At 41.7% G+C, this 18,171-nt stretch overlaps 1 protein-coding gene across 9 annotated transcripts in view; it reads left to right on the forward strand.

Moving 5' to 3' along the window:
- Nucleotides 1-17,079, forward strand: part of LARP4 (La ribonucleoprotein 4) — a 54,004-nt gene extending 36,925 nt beyond the window's left edge. For all 9 annotated transcript variants that reach the window (XM_084837165.1, XM_084837170.1, XM_084837171.1 and 6 more), the window contains 6 exons: nt 9,477-9,710; nt 10,043-10,091; nt 11,034-11,192; nt 13,398-13,516; nt 14,791-14,959; nt 15,229-17,079. In XM_084837165.1, the coding sequence (XP_084693291.1) occupies nt 9,477-9,710; nt 10,043-10,091; nt 11,034-11,192; nt 13,398-13,516; nt 14,791-14,959; nt 15,229-15,570 (1,072 nt within the window). In that variant the 3' untranslated portion in view covers nt 15,571-17,079. The remainder of the gene's footprint in view (nt 1-9,476; nt 9,711-10,042; nt 10,092-11,033; nt 11,193-13,397; nt 13,517-14,790; nt 14,960-15,228) is intronic.
- Nucleotides 17,080-18,171: the final 1,092 nt, after the last annotated feature.

Here is an 18,171-nt window from a genome sequence, read left to right on the forward strand (position 1 = left end):
ATCAGTAGCATCCCATTTGCTGCAACACAGACTTCACCTGCTTCAGGGATATCAGGCAGGCCCACCTTGGTACCAAGACCAGCTGCAGCTGCATGTTTCAAGGTCTGCACCAAAGGCACTCTTAAAAAGCCACCAGGTAGGCAAATAACAGCTGTTACCTGCCTTGCATGGGAGAAGGTATCTTCTGGCATCGTTGGGGGAGCAGCCCACCAATCCACGAGACCCTGCAATGTACCAGTAGCCCCATCCCTGTACCATTGGTTCTGAGGCACCTAGGAGCGACTTCAGGAGGCTATGTTTCCATGCAAAGGGCACTGCTCTGTCCCCCTACCAAGGAAGAGGGACAGCCTGGAGAAGAACAACCGGTGGGGTCTCCCCACCGCTATCTAGACAACTATGGCCAGCCAGGGCAGTAGTTCCAGACCCTTTTGGTAAATTAAGCTCTTCTGAGCTGCCAGAAACCTCATTGCTGGAGTAGGTAGAGGAAAGAGTTATCCCAGAAGGAGGAACAGGAGTTGTCTTGGAACATCCTGCTGGACTTGGATGACAACTATCTCTGGCAAATTATGCAACCTAGTGAGCTTTCACTGGATGAGAAACTTCTTATTGACCCTCTTTTCCTGGAAGAGATGAAATATCATCTGAACAACAATAATGAAAGTACCCCTCCAGTCAAGCAGGCTTGGAGTATGTCGTTTAGGAAGACAGGGATTCCTACATGGAACACCCAGGTCCCTACATGTCACTCTAGAGCACGACAGAATGCAGTCCAATTACTCTCAAGGTAAGGGTGATTTTTCCACATCTATCACCTAAATGCGGTGGGGGGGGGGATGTGAAAGCAGTCTAAAAGGGGGGAATTTGAAATGCATTAAGTTGGGAGTTATTTAAAACTGTTAATGTACATTTAGTTATTTATTTTATTAATAATCAGAACCACCTAGGATCTCTAAGCGGCCTACATATAATGTGTATAATGTTATATTATATATAACACATAATTTATGAAAAGGTATCTGGGGGGAGGTATGTGAGATATTTAAAACTGAAGCTCATTAATGTATTCTAGAAAGATAGGGTGTGAAAACAGCTTGTTTTCAATTTTATCTGGGGGAACGGTCATTTTAAGAAACGAATGTTAAAAAAAAGGAGCTCCATACCTCTCTAAAATTCAGCTGATACTCCAAAACTGGAGTCCTCTACTTCAATATTTTTTTCAGTTTTTTATTGTGAATTTCAGCAAACAAAACAAAACTACTTAAATATGTGGAAGTGTAGAATTATACACGATGAATTAATGTACATTCTTCCAAAAAGTGTGCTGTGCATTAACTTTTCCTGTTCTTCCACAGTTGAAGGAATGCAGGAAGAGGGAGGATGAACACGAAGAAGGGGTGCTAAGAGGCAGCTAGAGACATCCTCCAGCTGCAGAGTTGGAGAGCAAGAGGCACCACTGACCAATGCACAGAGGGTAGCCAGGCTGAGAAATATATGTGAAATCGATGGAGTGAAGCTGGCTAAGGCTTGGTGAAGGCCATGCTGACTAGGAAACTCAGAGGCACACTTGCTTTTTCTGTGTGGGCCACATGCCACATCACAAGAAGCTTCAGTGAGTCCCACCAGCTCATGGCAATTTAGCTATGGAAGAATCCATGCACATGTATGAAAGGACCACCACTCTAGAGAGGCAAATGGTTGTTTTGCAGGGCTTTGCCATGCGATGCTTGCTTGACCAGTAGGCCAACATGTCCCTTGTTCCCTCACCTCCTGCTGGTAGGGTACTTGTAGCAGCAGTACATGCACATGTTCTTCCAGCAGCAACTGCTGCGAAAGCAACATCGGCTTGAGCATCAGCCAACATGACAACATTTCCCACAGTCATAATAGATTGCCCAGCACCACAACATTTCTCTTTACCCGAGGCAGGTCAGGTCCCACTTCTAAACTACCCTCCCTCTTTAGCAAAGCATGAGCATCATGTGTCCAGAGAACAGACTTGGGTTGCTGAAGAGGGCGCCAGAGGGGTGGGTGGCGGCTCACGGTAGGCATGATTGTGGGGGCATAGGAATGCCCCGTAATAGTCGCTTTGGTGTGGTTGACGTACTTTCCTGCAAAGGGTTTGTTTTAATTTAAAAAGATAGGAGCCATCCGGCTTCTTAGAGTGGTTGCAAGAGAGACCTCTCTGGGAAAGTGAAGAACAAAAATTGAACTACTTTTGCCTTGCTGTTCTTTCTCCTGTAAGTATTTACACTTAAAACTGATAATACTTGAATGTAACTGAGTACTGAAAACAAATCTGTACCTGTTTCTGGTTCTATGCATTTTATTACTAATAAAGCACTTTACAAAAAATTAAGGAAAGGCGATATCTGTCATGAAGGTCTCTCCAAAGAAGGAGATAACTGAAATCTTGAATGAAAGTGCCCCATTCCAGGATCACTGCTGGGTTGCCCAAGGATGCCTGTCTTTTTTTAAGGTACCTGATACTTCCACCGAAATCCAATAACTCCATTTACATTTGATCTATGCTGCACCTCTGTGGGGCAGTGGATCACAGGCACATTTACAAGTTAAAGCCACTGATGGAGAATCAGGAACTCCCCATGATGAGGAGGATGTGCTTGATGGCATGGTGAATGCTAAGGCTCAAAAGGAAAGGTGTGCGGCTGTGCAGGAATGAGGTCTGGGGGTACGTTTGGAGGGGCTTCAGAATAGAGGGGGTTGGGTGGGGTGTTTCTGTGCAAAATCAGGAGACAGAATATTTCTCCAACAAGCACATGGAAAGAGTTTTATGGGCCTGCTAAACTTGATTCCTCCACAGTAGGAGCTGCTAAAGGATGGGAGGTGTTGTACCCAAATAGAGTTTGAATAGGTAAGAGCAGGGAAGGTAATGAAAGTCTGATCACTTCTTCTGAAGTAATCTCAGTTCAAATTTTCCTTTCCTACCTTCCCCTTGTTGTTCCCTGTTTAAACCCCATGGCCAAACCTCCTCTGCAAAGCAGTAAGAGTGATTCGGAGAAGGTGCTACCTACTGAAAAAGGCAAAGATGGGCAATGCCATCAAAAGCAAAAAGTCCTGTGTACTATCTTGCAATGCAGCAACTTCTTGGAGGAGGAGATGGAGGTCAAGATGCAGTCTTGTATTGCCCTCATTCCGTCCATGGAGCGGTGCTGCCTTGGCAACTCCCAGTACCGCTGGCACATTCCTGACGTTCTCAGGTTCCCACTGAACCATGCTTCTCATACTTCAGTGGCATCACTGTTGCTGTAGAAAGAACACAGGAGATCATGGCAACTGTCCTTCATGGGTGAGAGCTGATTATGTCTGTGCACCATGTTGCCTCCCAAGAACAGAGACGGTGTGGCTTTCCATGGTGGAGGTGGAGGATTGGGGTGACACATGATTTAGGGGGACCTTTTTTTGTGTGTGAAAATACTTTTTATTCTATTTTTACCTTTATACATGAAATAAACAGTACCAACAACATAATCAGTATCTATAGTTTCCCAACAATACAGTGTTCTTATGAGGACACAGCAATAATGAAAAAGAGAAAAGAATGAAAAAAGAAAACAGAAGGAGAAGGAAGAAGAAAGCTAGAAAGAAAATGAAAAAAAAATAAAGTTACTTAAAAGGATTAAATTTAAACTCCATTACACACAAACTTCAAATACCATTCAACTTAAAAGTTATACCTATAACATTGGCAATATTACAATGCAGTAGAGCATTATCAACCTTACATTTCAATATCATATCAGTCTTAAAGCAAGGAAGCAGGCCTACAGTTCATTTCCAATAGCCATATATTGGCCTTCAGTTAACATATAATAGTAAAGCTTAACAATTTAACCAGCCTAAAATATTACTAACCAGTCTCATAATTATGATAGTAATAATAATAAAAAGGAAGGAAATTAGAAAGGATAAATAATAAATCACTAATACATTTTATATTGTTGTATAATAATAAAGCTTAAAATCAACCTTACAACAATCACTAATGTATTTTGTACTAGATATATAAATGAGTGTGCACATTTCTATACACCCTCAAACAGTAAATTTAAGTACAGTATATCATACCCATTTAAAGAGAAAGGATTTAAAAGAAAAGGGGGAGGGGAAAAGAAGAAAAAAAATAGAGAAAATATATATGAGCAATTATCTCTGGCCTGGCCTGGATCTTACAGACTAAATATAGCCAGTTGACAAAACATGTTTATAAATTCCAGTTCATGGAGCTGAAACAGAAGTCTCACGTGTTTTTCCGATTAGCCATGCCTCCGCCATTTTGTGATTTAAAAACTTCTTCATCTGACCTTCAGAAAAAATGTAAAATGTAGCAGGATATTTTAAATGATATTGTAAGTTCATTTGTTTTGCCAGGTTTTTCACCTTTGTAAATTGCCTTTTATCAGCAGTTTCTGTAGTGTAATCCTGAAATAACATGATTTTTTTCTTGTTTTGATCCCCAAACAAGACTTCCGCCCCCTCTTGCCAGGTGAAGGTTATAATTTTTTATGGCAATTCTTGCAAATTGGACTATAATCGTATAACCAGTCCCTTTGAGATTTGGCACACGGAATGCCTGCTCAATATCAAGGAAATAATCAGATGACACCGGGAGTATCTCATGCAGAAGCTTATCTACAAAAGTAGACAAATTTATATCAGTAGGTAGATCTTTAATACCAGTAATACATACATTTGCCCTGCGTGTGAGAGCCTCAAGTTTGGAGATTCTAGCAGAATAATTGTTGAAAAAAGCTTGTGACGCAGTCTGGTTTGCTGCCACTCGATCTTGCAGGTTGTTAACCTTCGCCTCCATTTTTTGCCAAGAAGTGTTAATTAAGTCCACAGCCCCTTGAAGGGCGGTGATGGAATTTTGAATTGTATCCAGCCTTTTAGCCTGTTCAGCAAATTGTAAGGACAAAGTTTTTATCAGAGCAAGTAACTCCTCTATATTTTCCCTTCTCGGAGCCTTTGCCACGGGAGGTATAGGGAGGGTAGGTGGAGATCCTGCTCCTTGTTTCCTCCTTGATGTAGCCATCCTTCTCTTCAAACAGCTCTTGCGGGTCCTCAAATATTGTTGGTTTTTCTTAATCCATAAACTATATTGGAGCACGTCAGCCCTGAATACTCCTAATTAGATGGGAGTTTCTAAACAACTTTGAGCGATGATTAAGCTCTGGCAGGCTAGCCCCGGAGCCCAGCGCCTTTGCTACTTCGCAAAGGGGGCTATTCTTCCAAGACTTCATGCAAATGCTGCTCTTGCCTCCCCTTTTCATTCCAGGGGAAGATGAAAAGGTTTTTCAACCTTTTAAAAGCTGTTTGAGATAGTGCCCCGTGGAGGCTCCGCGGAATGCTGCCAGGGCGACATTGGCTCTGACCGGAAGTGATTTAGGGGGACCTTTTGGATGTCCTGAGCAACCTTTAATCAATCTGCTGAAGAGCTTGCCCTTGTGGTCCAGAAGGAGGATATAGTTATGTGCAGTCTTGTACCCATAAAGAAAGGGCTGGTATTGACCCTTTACAAACTGGCCTTCAACATCTGTGACCTTCTGCTCAGCACCAGCTTTGGAGTCTGCAAATCCATACCTTCTGTGAGATGGTGCATGTGCTGAATGAGCTCTACCTTTCAGTTGTGATAAAGGTGGGAAATGAGAGAAAAGTCTTCCAAATTTTCAGAGAGCTGGGTTTCCCCAGGCCTGAGGGTGCCTTGGATTTCTTGGATGTTTGTATCTTCACTCCAGAGAATCATGGCCTGGAGTACTAAAACCGTAAGTGCTTCTACAGCATGGTTCTACAGACTGGTAGATACCAAGGGCCTGTTCATGGATTTGTACACAGCGGTGTCTGGGAAAAGCCATGATACTGCTGTGTTCTCCCCTAGCAGATAAGCTATTGGCCAGAACCGTCTTTACTAGTGCCTCTGGTTCCAGAACACCCTCTCATCCTGGTCAACCAGATTTTTGCTCTGATAACCTGGCTCATAGTGCGCTACCTGTCACCTGGGACAACCCTGAAAAAGAGCATTAATTCCTGTCATAGGAGGGTGAGGCTGCTAGTGGAGAAAGACTTCGGGTGTTTGAAGGTGAGATGGAGGCTGCTATACAATTTGGATGTGGAAGAAGACCTTGTTGCAATGTGAGCGTGGCCTCCACGGCATCTGCGAGTCCAGAGGTAACGTTCTCCTGAAGGAGTACCCACAATTTCCTGGTCCAGGAGGCTGGTGCTATTCCAGTGAGAGGCGAGCACTATTGCCCAGTTCATCTGAGACCATTTCCTCTGCTTTTTCTATGATGAGTGATTCTTGAACTGAACCCATACACCTCAGCTGGAAGGCAGTCCTGAGATGATCTGGAAGCAGGCACCATGGTCTGGCTCTCTCATGTTTCCCTTCTCTCATCCTTTTCTTGTTCCTAGGTTTAGTAATGGCGTTTACCTACATTTCTATCTAACAACCAGTAAGTTTGTACTTAAATTCCACTCGTGTATTTCCTGGGTTACTGGCTTTGGGTGCCAGGTAATGTTTGATGAGTGGCGAGTTTAGGCATGGAGAGATTTGAAGAAACTTAAGTGATCATTGCACTTAGATGCTGGTGAAGTCACAGGTCGCCCCCGCTGGAAATACTGAGATGCTTTCAGAGCAAAACACAGAAGGGTTTCCTATGGTAGGAGAGGGTGAAAGAGTTCTGGAGTCGAGCCTTCTGGTGGTGTGTTTTGGAAGTGGGGAGGGGAGTTGATTTTTCCTGTCTCGCAGCATTCCAGGCACTGCCAAGGTAATTTCCATGCTGCAGTAGCCCAGTGGGAAGCGAGCAGCTAACACAGTGTAGCCAGGCCAGTCTTCTAGCACTGCGAAGGCTTTTGAGATTTAGGGAGAGAGCAGGCAGAAGAGATGCTGGTGGGAAACAGGAATGGGGCGTGGGGGGAGCTCTGCAATTTGTTTCGTCATCTGCAAGGTAATTTATAGCTAGAGCAACAAACTATGGTTAACAGTAAACCATGTCTTTGTGTTACATGTGGACACTGTCTAAAGACTTTCTAAAGACATAGGGCAGAATCCAACTGGGATGCTGTGTTTCTGCTGATTGTGTTATGCTGCTGCTGGCGCAACGGGGATTTAACAGTTTTAGAAACAACCCAAAATGAGCAGAAATGCTTGTTTCCAATCAGGACAGGTTAGTGAAGTTCCCTTCTGGGATCTCTGCTGACCTGTCCCGTTTTGGAAATGAGTATTTCTGCTCATTTTGGATTGCTTTTAGAATGGCTAAATTCTCGTTGCAGAAGTGATCACTCCTGCTGGTGCTTAGGCACAATAGAATACTAACTTAGACTTAGACTTAAAGAGACTTAGACTTCATTACAAGTACCAGAACTGAACTAAGCTCCCAGTCCTTCCGTTAAAAATCCATTCCTGGTTATCCCGAACTTCCTTGAAATTAGCAGTTTAATTTGGGGGATGGGGAGGAGTAATTTTGTTAAACAACCACTCAGAACTCCTTGCCAATCTACCGCATATCACCTAGCAATCTGCCCACCCCAGCTGTAGGGGGCTAGTTGTTCTGTGCCATAATCTGTGTCATTTGCAGATTGCTGTATTTTTGGAGGGTGAATAGAAGGAACTGACACTCTGGTTCATAAAAGATGTATATGTCTTGTCCAGCCCACTTTAACATCACTACAAAATTATGTAATAACCATTTTAAACTAGGTTTTAGAGCATTATAAGATTATCTAAGCAACCTGATACCAACTTGGAAAACAATTTTCTGAGTTAACGTATTTTGTCAGCAAACATACATTTTAGGAAAACCCCAAATCTTGGTCTTCCATTTTTTTTGTCATAAAGCAAAGGTACTTGTAATTAAACTTGGGGAAGTTTCTGTAGCTAGTCACAGCATAACTTTGGACAGGTACCTTTGAACAATATTTCTTGATGGATCAGATGTTCTGGTATTGTAAAAAAAGAAGAAAAAAGCGTGGATTCTGAGCATCAGACCGGTGATGATAAATATAGCAGATTCGAGAAAAACCTATCTAACATTTGAAGTCTGAGCATCTCTGTATGCTCTCAAACTTTCCTCTCTTTGGCCTCTCTTCCCCTGAAATGTGTGGCCTGCTCGATGGCCTGGTTTGCATGTAACAACAACCCAGAGTATGGGTTGAGTGTGGGTTGTTGTTGAATCGTGGGTTGTTATTATGTGTGAACCCTACACTGTGGTTTAAGTGTGGGTTGTTAACCACGAACAACCCAGGAAGAGAACCCATGGTTTGTTATTGGGTTGTGAACTCTTGCATTTTTTTAATATAGGACCAGGGCTTTCCTCTAATTCTGGATTTCAACAGCGGTATTTCAGCTGTTTCATGAATACGCTTCCCTCAGGGTAGTCTGTCCCTTAGTGCAGAGACTCCAAATAGGCTTGGGGGCAACAACTTGTGACTAAAACCTTTGTTAGAAGATGCCCAATGGTATTAATTTATGACAGGTTTCAAAGTAACTACTTATTCTGTGATGTTAGTGGCAAAGGGTTTTTTTTCAGGTTCTTTGCCGTGCCTTGGGCCTACGTCATAACTCATTAAGATCCTGGATAAGATGAAGGGAGGAGATTTGGCACTGGAATTTGATATTGAAAAGAAAATCCACACAACATATTAAATATTAAAATTATCAATATTGGCTGCAACCTGGGACCTTTATTGCGTATGCTATAAATTTGGTGTTAACTTGGTACCACAACCATAGGAGTTTTTTTACATGGAGGCCATCATATTCAAGAGTATCTGTTCATACTGAAACTGAGTGAGAGTGACTTTTTGAGGGGGAATAATTAGCTGTCTGATGTTGAATGTAGTTACATCCCCCTACCCATCCACCTCTCCCCCCAGAATAATAATGGAGCACTTGGTTATGTCCTGTCTTTCAATCTCAGAATGAGAGAAGGAGAGAGAGGGTGTGCCTTATTGAAGAGGGGGAGAATGCTGTTTGGATGAAGGTAGGAAAAGAGTTTGAGCAGAAGCTGAAAGGGGATTGGAGTAATTATAGGGGATGGAAATCTGAAATTGTGTATTTGTACAGTCAGCCTTTTCTGCTAGTGAATGTGTGCTTCATATGAACAGTTCTTAACATCCATATCTGAGCATCTGCATCCAAATACTACCTTGTTCTAGTTTATTGAAGAGCTGTGTAACATGAAAAAGTGTGCAGTATGACACCAACAGGTGTTGAGTGAAAAATAGCCTTATTTTGTACCAATTGATTTGGAAATTTACATTCTGTCAGTTCATAATTGTAATGCTGCTGGCCCACATAGATCTATATGGTCATAATCAGCAGAGAATACTAATAAGCTTCCTTGGTCCTCAATGTATTGGTTGCTTCAGTGGATAGGATGAATTTAATTTGCAGACAGGAGCATATATTTGTGCTGTGGGAGAGTTTATACATCTACACATTTTTATATATCAACCAGTGTGAAGCCTCATTTCCGGTTGACAAGTAACTCTGAACACTCAACAGAAGCAACATCTACAGTTAGTGCTGCATCAGTAGGAGATGGACAATTGCACAGAGCCAGCTCAAGGAACTTTCAAACAGAACGGCAAGCAAATACATCATCAGGACATCAAGAGCAAAGTTATTCGCCGAAGGATTCTCCTATCACTCAGATAGAACAAAATGGTGATTATGGCATGGGCAGGGGCAGGTAAGGAATAGAACCTTCAAATGTGTATTTTACTATTGAGCCGTCTAGCCCAGCGTTGTCTGTGCTGGCTGCCAGTGTTTTCAGACAGTCTTTCTCACCCCCTCTACCTGAGTTCTTTTTAACTGGATTTGGATCGGAGACATTTTGCATGAAACACATGACCTGTCACTGCAGTATGGCCCTCTGCTAAATTGAGCAAATTCCAGTAAAACATTTGGAAGAAAAGAAGAGTAGGAATTTAATCACATCAATAAACTCTTGACAGTTTAAGAAGTATTTAGAATATAGTAAGTAGAGAATTTTAATGAAAGCTCCTCTTGGCTAATTTGCAGGAGGAACATTTTCAGAGGTCGGAGGAGACGGGATGATGACAGACTTTCAGTGAGTATTTCTTGGTTTTACTGCAACATGTACCGTTAAACAGCCCCTGCCATAGTGCTTAATGTGCCAAAAGGGGTTTTGTTTTCCCCCAAGATGGATGGTGGCTAGGACATTGTCCCCCTTATGTCAAGGGCTCCTTGGAGGCCTCTCTCAGTCTAATCCAGTAGCCAAGTCCAGACACAGACAAAGGGATTCCTTTCAAAGCTTTATTCGTCTTTTACAACTTAACAGCTATTCCGTTTGCAACTAGATCTGAGCAGCACAGTACTTATGCCCTAAGTTGGAACAGTTGGTCCCCGTTTGAAAGGGAATTACTGGCAGACCCCTGAACTTAAGGACTAGGGAGAGTCCCTCCCCTTTTCCCATGGATCCTCTGGGTGCAGCCGTTGTTTGTGCGCCAACCGGGCACTACGCTTCCTTTCCGCGCCCTCCATCTGGCGCCGCTCTCTGCGTCGGCGTCGCGCATCCACCAAGTCTGCTATCTGCGCTCGGTCACTCCCTGGACTGCTTTCTAAGCTAGGAATGCTGGTGGGAGGAATCTCCGTCAGCTGTTGGCCCTGGGAAAGAGGAGCGACTGCTCTTCCTCAGAATCAGAACTACTCTGGGACTCCATGGGCTCAGTGTCCACCCTGACACCTTATGCCTGGCCATTGATTTTTTTCAGGTCTATTTGTGTTACGTGTAATATTCAAAGATATGTTGCTCTCAGTTATCAATGAATATGTCAGTAATAGTCCTCTGGAATTTCATCATGTGTGTGTATGTGTGAGAATTTCAATAGCCCTTGGTTATTTTCTCATTGTATTGCGTGGATGTGGCATTCCAGGGTGGATGGAGGGAGAAAAGAAGTGTGTGTTACAGATTCCTTTCTAGCTTAAGAATTTATAGGAGAATAATATGCTATTTTTGTACCGTATATTAACATGTTACCTTCTCTTGTAGCGAGCTCAGCCTTCAGTTGAAACCAAGACTTTGACACCAAAGTTTGACCTGCTAGCCTCGAATTTCCCTCCTTTGCCTGGTAGCATGATAAAAACACAAGGAGACCCTGTCCTGGAGAATAGGATGTCAGATATTGTTAAAGGCATAAGCAAAGAAAAGGTACTTCACAACAGTGCTAATGTTTTCTTCTTTTCTTTACTCGAGTAACCTGTGACAAAAAAACTGTACTGTGCAGGATCAATATTATGTGTATGTTGGTTGAAGATTTTTGCCCATGCTTGAACCTTATTCCAGTAGAATTGGTTGGACCCAGAAGTGCTTAACTTGACTGGCTCCTGTCTTTTATTAGTATTCTTGGGCATACTTATTATGAAGATACGATGGCTGAAAGCACTACTATAAATTAGCAAGAGCAAGAAGGGAAGTTGGTGGCTTTCTCAGAAAGTTTAGAGTGAGTTTTGCTGTGCCTTACCTATAATTACATGCCATAAAAATAGGGCACAGTCAAGCCTCCTGTATACCAGGAAGCACAACTGCCCCTGCCAGTGCAGCCTGTGATGACAAAGATGCATTCTGAGACAGAGGCTGCATTCCTGTAAAACTAATGAAGAATGGCTGTGAATTTTGACTTATTGTTCACAACTAGCATGCTGATACATGCTGCCTGATCACTCCCACTTGACTTCTCCCGCCACTGGGAGCTGCTAAACTAAGCAGGAATGCTCCTGGAAACAAAAGCTGAGCTTTACATCTGGATTGGGGCTTCTAGTTTGCCACTCCCCCAACAAGTCAAAATTGCAAAGCAGAATTTGGTCGTGGTTTATGATTCCTGGATTGTTTGGGAGCAACATGCTAGGAGTCTCAGTTTACGTAATGTTCAGCTTTTGCTGCCTGGTAAACGCCTGGTTAGTTTAGCTGCTCCTGCTGGCAGGAAGAGCCAAGTGGAAGTGATCGGGGAGCGTGCATCACCATGCTACTCATGAATGATGAATCAGAATTCTCAGCAATTCTGGTTTATTGATTTGTGCAAACACAGTCAGAGAATGGTTGTTTGTTTTGCCCTAACCAGGGGTCTTGGATTTACCAGACTGTCCAAGGTGTTTCTGCATGTCCTTGTTCACGTGACCAATATGGGTCAAAGTGGGTTTTAACACAGTGGATTTATGTGCTATGCCCTTTGGAATAGCTACTTCCAAAATGGGCAAATTAACTAAAATATTCAAAGTTGAACACCCTAAACATTATTTTTACACACTTTTGTTGTCAAAACACACACACACATGCACATTCGTTACAGAAAAGAAAAATGACTGATTAATATACCCATCCGCTAGCACGTGGGCCAGTATACTAATTCTAATAGGACTAACTTGAAAAGATAAAGACAAAGATTGGGGAAATTAGGATTTGCCATATAAGGAGAGAAAGGTGGTGCTATGGAAATGGCAGAGTAGAAAATTAGGATGTTACATAACCGAGGAAGCTCAGGTGTTAGTGTCAGTGGTGGGCCATCGGGGTGGAAATGGCTATATTTAGGAGGAAAGGAAAAGAAACGGTTCCCTACCCCTTAGTTTTTCACCTAACTGGCTATATAGAGTTAAATAGCACAATATTCACAACAAAAGGTCATCAAGGTAGTGTTTGTGTAGTGATTGACCTGGCACAGATACTTCAAGATTGGACCATTTTTCCTGCTTGGGCTTTTGATTGGCCAATTCAAAGTTACCCTTGTGGGTTAGTTGGCTGGGTGGAAGCATGGCAGTCAAGCAGGCAGTTGCATGTTTTCCCTGGTTGCAGGAAACAACCTTCTTTAATCAGAGAACAGCCAAGTATATTCTGTGGCTCCTGTGCCTCTATTGCAGTTCCAGAGCCTGAATGGCATTCCTGATAGCTTTTCAGGCTGTACCTCCCAGGAATAAAATTGATCCTTCCACCAAACCTCCAGGGTAATGCCAGTTAAATCCATAGTGCACAGTACACGTGTCAGAGAGCCTGAAGCTCCTCTGTAACAAAGGGTTGGAAGGGAGCAGGAAGTAGCTGGTCACCCTAACCCAGTGATCAGTAATGAGACAAATAGACACCTGCCTTAAGGACACTTGCCATAGCCTTGGTTTCCTTCAAGTGGTCCAAACAGAAACACTACATAGAAGGGTCAAGTCTTCTGTTAGTTTGGGTGAGGAATCTGGGCCAGGATTGTTTCATCCCTGCTATGGCTGTTAATGTAGTCAGTTTACACAATCCGTTGCTTAGCACTTCTGGCTTAAAATGTCTGGCTGCTCCTTGAGTCTGTGGTAGTGATGCTCACAAGCCCCTGTTTTAGTTTGTATTGTTGCAAACATACCCCTCTTTTTTTGCTCCTTCTAGGAAAACAAAGAATTGACTGTCAGTTCTCTAGCATCTACTCAGGAAGAGCAGGGCCAAAGCACTGTTCAGCCTGTCATGAGTGCTAGTTCTCCCTGTGGGATTGACGTTCCTGGATTAAGGTATGGAGAGAGGTCTTACAGTTCAAGTTGTACTGGGAACTACCTAGCTGCATTGCGAGGGAAGAGCAAATATATTACTTTTTGTTTTAGTTATGACCCTTATTAGGATCATAACATGTTGGCTGTCAGCCAGCCTGACCAGCACCTTCAGAGTTATCCTCATGTAGGATACATTTGGAAGGGTGGATTGGACTGGCTGACAGCCAGCCTGATCCAAGCATTCAGTGGTGAACAAGTGGAACACATCGGCTGTCAGCTGGCCTGACCTGTATCTTCAAACCTTTCCAGTGCTGGGCAGCTTTCTGGCCAAGGACAACTTGCAGAAATCTGTGCTTTCAAAGGTGTCTCTCATGCTAAGCCACCCTGCACCTGAAAATGATTGAAATTCAATTCCCCGCACAAAGCTGAAAATGCTCCCCACTTTTGCAGAGCATGGATGGTCCTACAAAAGTGGGGTGGGGGCACTTCCAGCACAGCTCTAACTTGTCGCTGGTTGGATGAAATTTAAAGCAACAGGCAGGATCTCTCCCATGGGCCATAGGTTCCTCACTTCTGAGTTAAATGAAAGACAGCCAGTATCTGACATCACCCAGTATCCAGACATCAGCCAGTATCAGTAATACGTTGGGCAGAAAGTTCCAGCAAGTGTAACTACCCAGAAAGTCCTGCCCTATGCTCCTTGATTGCAGGAAAATGTTTGTCTACTCATTTTTTGTTATTGTTAAGTAGTAGTTTCGTGGTGCTGCTCTGATGTCTGGTAACATATTTTTGAGTGAAAACTACTGTGGTGCAGTCATCTCGGTCCTCTAATCTGATCACACTAAGCACCCTTAAGACAAGCAAAACAGATGATGAAGTGTAGATCACACAACTATTTGCCTGGCAGAGTTCACATGGGAGTCCAATAGCAAGAAGTTCAAGGGAAGGAACAGGGCGCATGCACACATTGTTTTAAGGTTTCTTAGACCTATGAATATAAGAAATCAAAAGAAGCTGCTAATTTAATAACTTGTGCTTAACAATGCACAGGTTATCATATTACACTTAATTGAGTGCGAGTAGGGTGGCATTGTGTGTCTTGATGCTTTCAACATGCACACGAGGGTGCTGTGAGAATGTGCCTGCCTTTTCCCCCAGAGAAATTGTCCGTGGCTCCCTTTAAAAATGTTCTCATTCTTTGAAAATGATCACTTTTGATGCAATAAACCATTTTTAAGAAGTCCTGGCTAGTTTCTGTGTAAGATTAAACATCAAATTCTTGTTGTATTTACTAGTGCCACTCAGCCAGATAAAAAACTAGAAGAGGTCCATGTGCAGAAAGAAGTTGCAAGCCAGACTTCCCCACCATCATCTGTATGCCCCCTCAGTACTATAAAATCACCCAGGACAAACACCACTTCATCCACAACCGGTGGAAATACAATGCCTGCTGTGACCGTACAGGTAAGGGTGTCTGCTTTCAGTTAGTTATTTTGGGTGCTTTTAATAAATCATCTTCCAGACTGTGTACTAAAAATCCTTGGGAAATATGAGAGTTTCTCCCAAGTACTTGTCACAGTTTTGATCTGTGTGTTTTTTGTTTTGTTTTTTTGGATAGAGGGGCAGAGAGAAAAATGAAAATATGTGCCATTCCTAAAGATAAGCTATTTGGTGCTCTCCAACATATCGTTGTTTTCTGATATGCTAAAATCTTTGTCTTTTGGCACCCAAAGGAACCCCGGAAACTTAGTTACGCTGAAGTCTGCCAGAAACCCCCAAAAGAAACAGCTCCTGTTCCTGTCCAGCCACTTAGGGAGCTGCGTACCAATGTAACTTCCCCTGCCAAAGCGGAAGAAAATGGCACTCATGAGAAGGCTGGAGAGAAGGTACATGAAAAACCTGAAGGACGGGTGAAGGATTTTGCTGTCTTCAGGGGCAACGGGCCTCCTAAGGGAGCTGCTGGAAAAATCAGGGAACAGAGGCGCCAGTGTGGACGTAGGTCTTCTCCTCAGGGAGCGCCTCGGCGTGTCGGCAAGGAACAGTACGTGCCACCGCGATCACCAAAGGAAAACTGATCAAACTTTTTATTTAATCATAACTATGGACTGAAGAGCAGTAGAAAAGAAACTGGCCATCTGTGAGAAATAAAAATATGGGCAAAGTGGACACTGAATTCAAGAGCACAGGGTTTGCAATGTGAGAGACAGCTTGAAGGGGTCCCAATATTCATCTTGAAGTGATATAAAATGCTGGAGGAATTGAATCAATATAAATATGATAAAGATTATAATTTTTGTAACTTTTTTGTTTTTAATTTGCAGCGGGTTTCCTGCCTAAACTAGATTCTCACGTTATGAATTAGCTTATTAAAGATGAGGAACAAATACACACATTAGCATGTTCCTCGTATGTAAGAGGGGCAAAAGAATATTTTTTTTGGAAAAAACATTTCTGTAAAAGTTATAAATTACTTTTAAAAATCTATTTAATGTATGGCTTGTAAGATGATGTGTATGCCATTAATGGCCTTGCATTACAGATCAGCCCCAAAACTGACATGCTTGGTCAGTCTGAATGAGTGTAGCCACATACTTGTTATGTCATGATTTAGTCACTGATGATAACTGAATGTACTACTGTAGTTTTTGTGTTTTGGAAATGTAGTCTTTGACCTTACTAATTTTGGTCAACTTTTAAAACTATATGATTTTACTTTGGAGTATACAAACAGCAAGGTTAGTAAACAAGAAATAGTGGGCAAGGTTTTAATTTGTTGTAGCTTTTCCTCTAATTAGGGATGGCATTATTTTATTTTCCCCCCTGCTTTAGTTTTTTCTCTAATCTTTATTACAGAATTATGCACATCTGGCTGGAAGGAGTGGTCCAGTACTGATGCAGGGCTAATACTGGAAAAGTGAATACTGTACAGTAAACATTCTCTTGGTATCACATTTAATAAACCTGGACTTTCAGCTCTTGAATATGCTGAATTTCTGTAGAAGTGAGGCAAGTCTGTTTGATGTATCAGTTTGCTCTAATACATAGCCTGGCCTTTATAGAGTGACTTGCATTGATGTACGGAAACATCTTTTTCTATTCAAAGGCATGTCATACTATACTGGAAATCAAGTTTTGTTCAGAGGGAAGACTTTTTTTAAAACAACAAGTCTGGTAACTAGTTTTCCCCAATTATTAGAGCTGATGGCCATGGAAATTATTACGTTTATCGAATACTGGAGAGAACTTTAGCATATTTTTATGTTAATTAGATTAACAACATTGTGTAACAAGCAGTCTGGTTTACAAGCTGGTAACTGTAGTAAGTAAGAAAAGAAATAGGAAAATTACAACCTGTTAATATGCCGAAATCTGCATGCTAAAGGGTTCAAGGTTCTGTATTAAAGTGTTAGGGGGAAGTATATTGCAGCAAGAAAATATACCTGTTTCTTTAGTTTAATAGCAAGTATACAATTCTAAAGTCATTAGTTGTGAACACTGGAAAATTCAGTTGCAAGATACCACCACACATCTTAGTTTGTGTATGCTAGTGATAACTTTAAAATGTCAGTGGCAGATAAATAATTAACTGTGAAAATGTTCATCTTCTGATTTTCTTAGCCAGATAACCCTTGGCAATTTCTTACTCAGTAGGCATTCTCTATCAATGGCTTTGAAAACACTCATATCTATTTTTATAAGTATATATATATAAATATATATATATATATATATAAAGTCAGATTTGTCATTTCTCTAACTTATTATTCAGCTTGGCAATCACTTTTTTGATTTGATTGAAAAGTATATATGTACTTAAGCAGTTGGTATTCTTTTTCTACGCATGTTATTAATCATTACTAATTTTAAACTACTTGTGCTGGGTTTGGCAGTCTTTAAATTTACACAAATCATTGATCACGTCTGTTAACACACACAAACCCACTTTGGTTTATTCATAATGCTATTTTTTGATGGACATAACCCACAAAAGGTGAAAATATTTAAAGTGTTAAGAAATTGCAAAATATATGGAAGACTACTTCAAAAACATTATTTTAAAAGATCATAAATCTAATTACTGCGCTTGGAATGATAAAATGTTGAACTGCTACAGTTATACTTAGGGTAGACATGCACTGTCTCATTGCAAACTAAATGTATTTGAAGTCATAATAGCTCTTGAGAGTTCTGAAAAAAATGTGATTGTTGTTCAGAAAGAATGTAGTTCTTTGGGAAGAGGCTAGTGAAAATAACTTATTTGGCAATGTGACGTGTGAAATCTTACCCTGTGAATATGTCCATGTTTGGGTGGAAACTTGTATTCAAAAGCAGTTCAACTTAAAATATAACTCTTTGCTTTATTGGATGTTGAAACAAGTATAGCTCACAATTCTTTTCTTGTGAGGCGAAACAATTGACCATTGGAAGGGGTATGTAGTACATCCTGGATGTATGTGTGTGTGTGTGTGTGTGTGTGTGCTGTTCCCACAGTGGGTTATGGCTCTTGTGCAATGTATGTGTAAGTGTGTAAAAACAGCTTTTTCCATTGTAAAATTACTAGCCTCGAAGGGCTCACTATAACTGAAGTATTTGATAACTATCTCCTCAGTTAACATAGCATTCTTCTTTTGTTCCCTCCCTCCCAGTAGTCTGTTACTATAGATATCTAAGGGTGG

Source organism: Heloderma suspectum, chromosome 2, assembly GCF_057233095.1.
Source record: "Heloderma suspectum isolate Gila_16-S chromosome 2, 16-S_ref, whole genome shotgun sequence".
Taxonomy (NCBI): Eukaryota; Metazoa; Chordata; class Lepidosauria; order Squamata; family Helodermatidae; genus Heloderma; species Heloderma suspectum.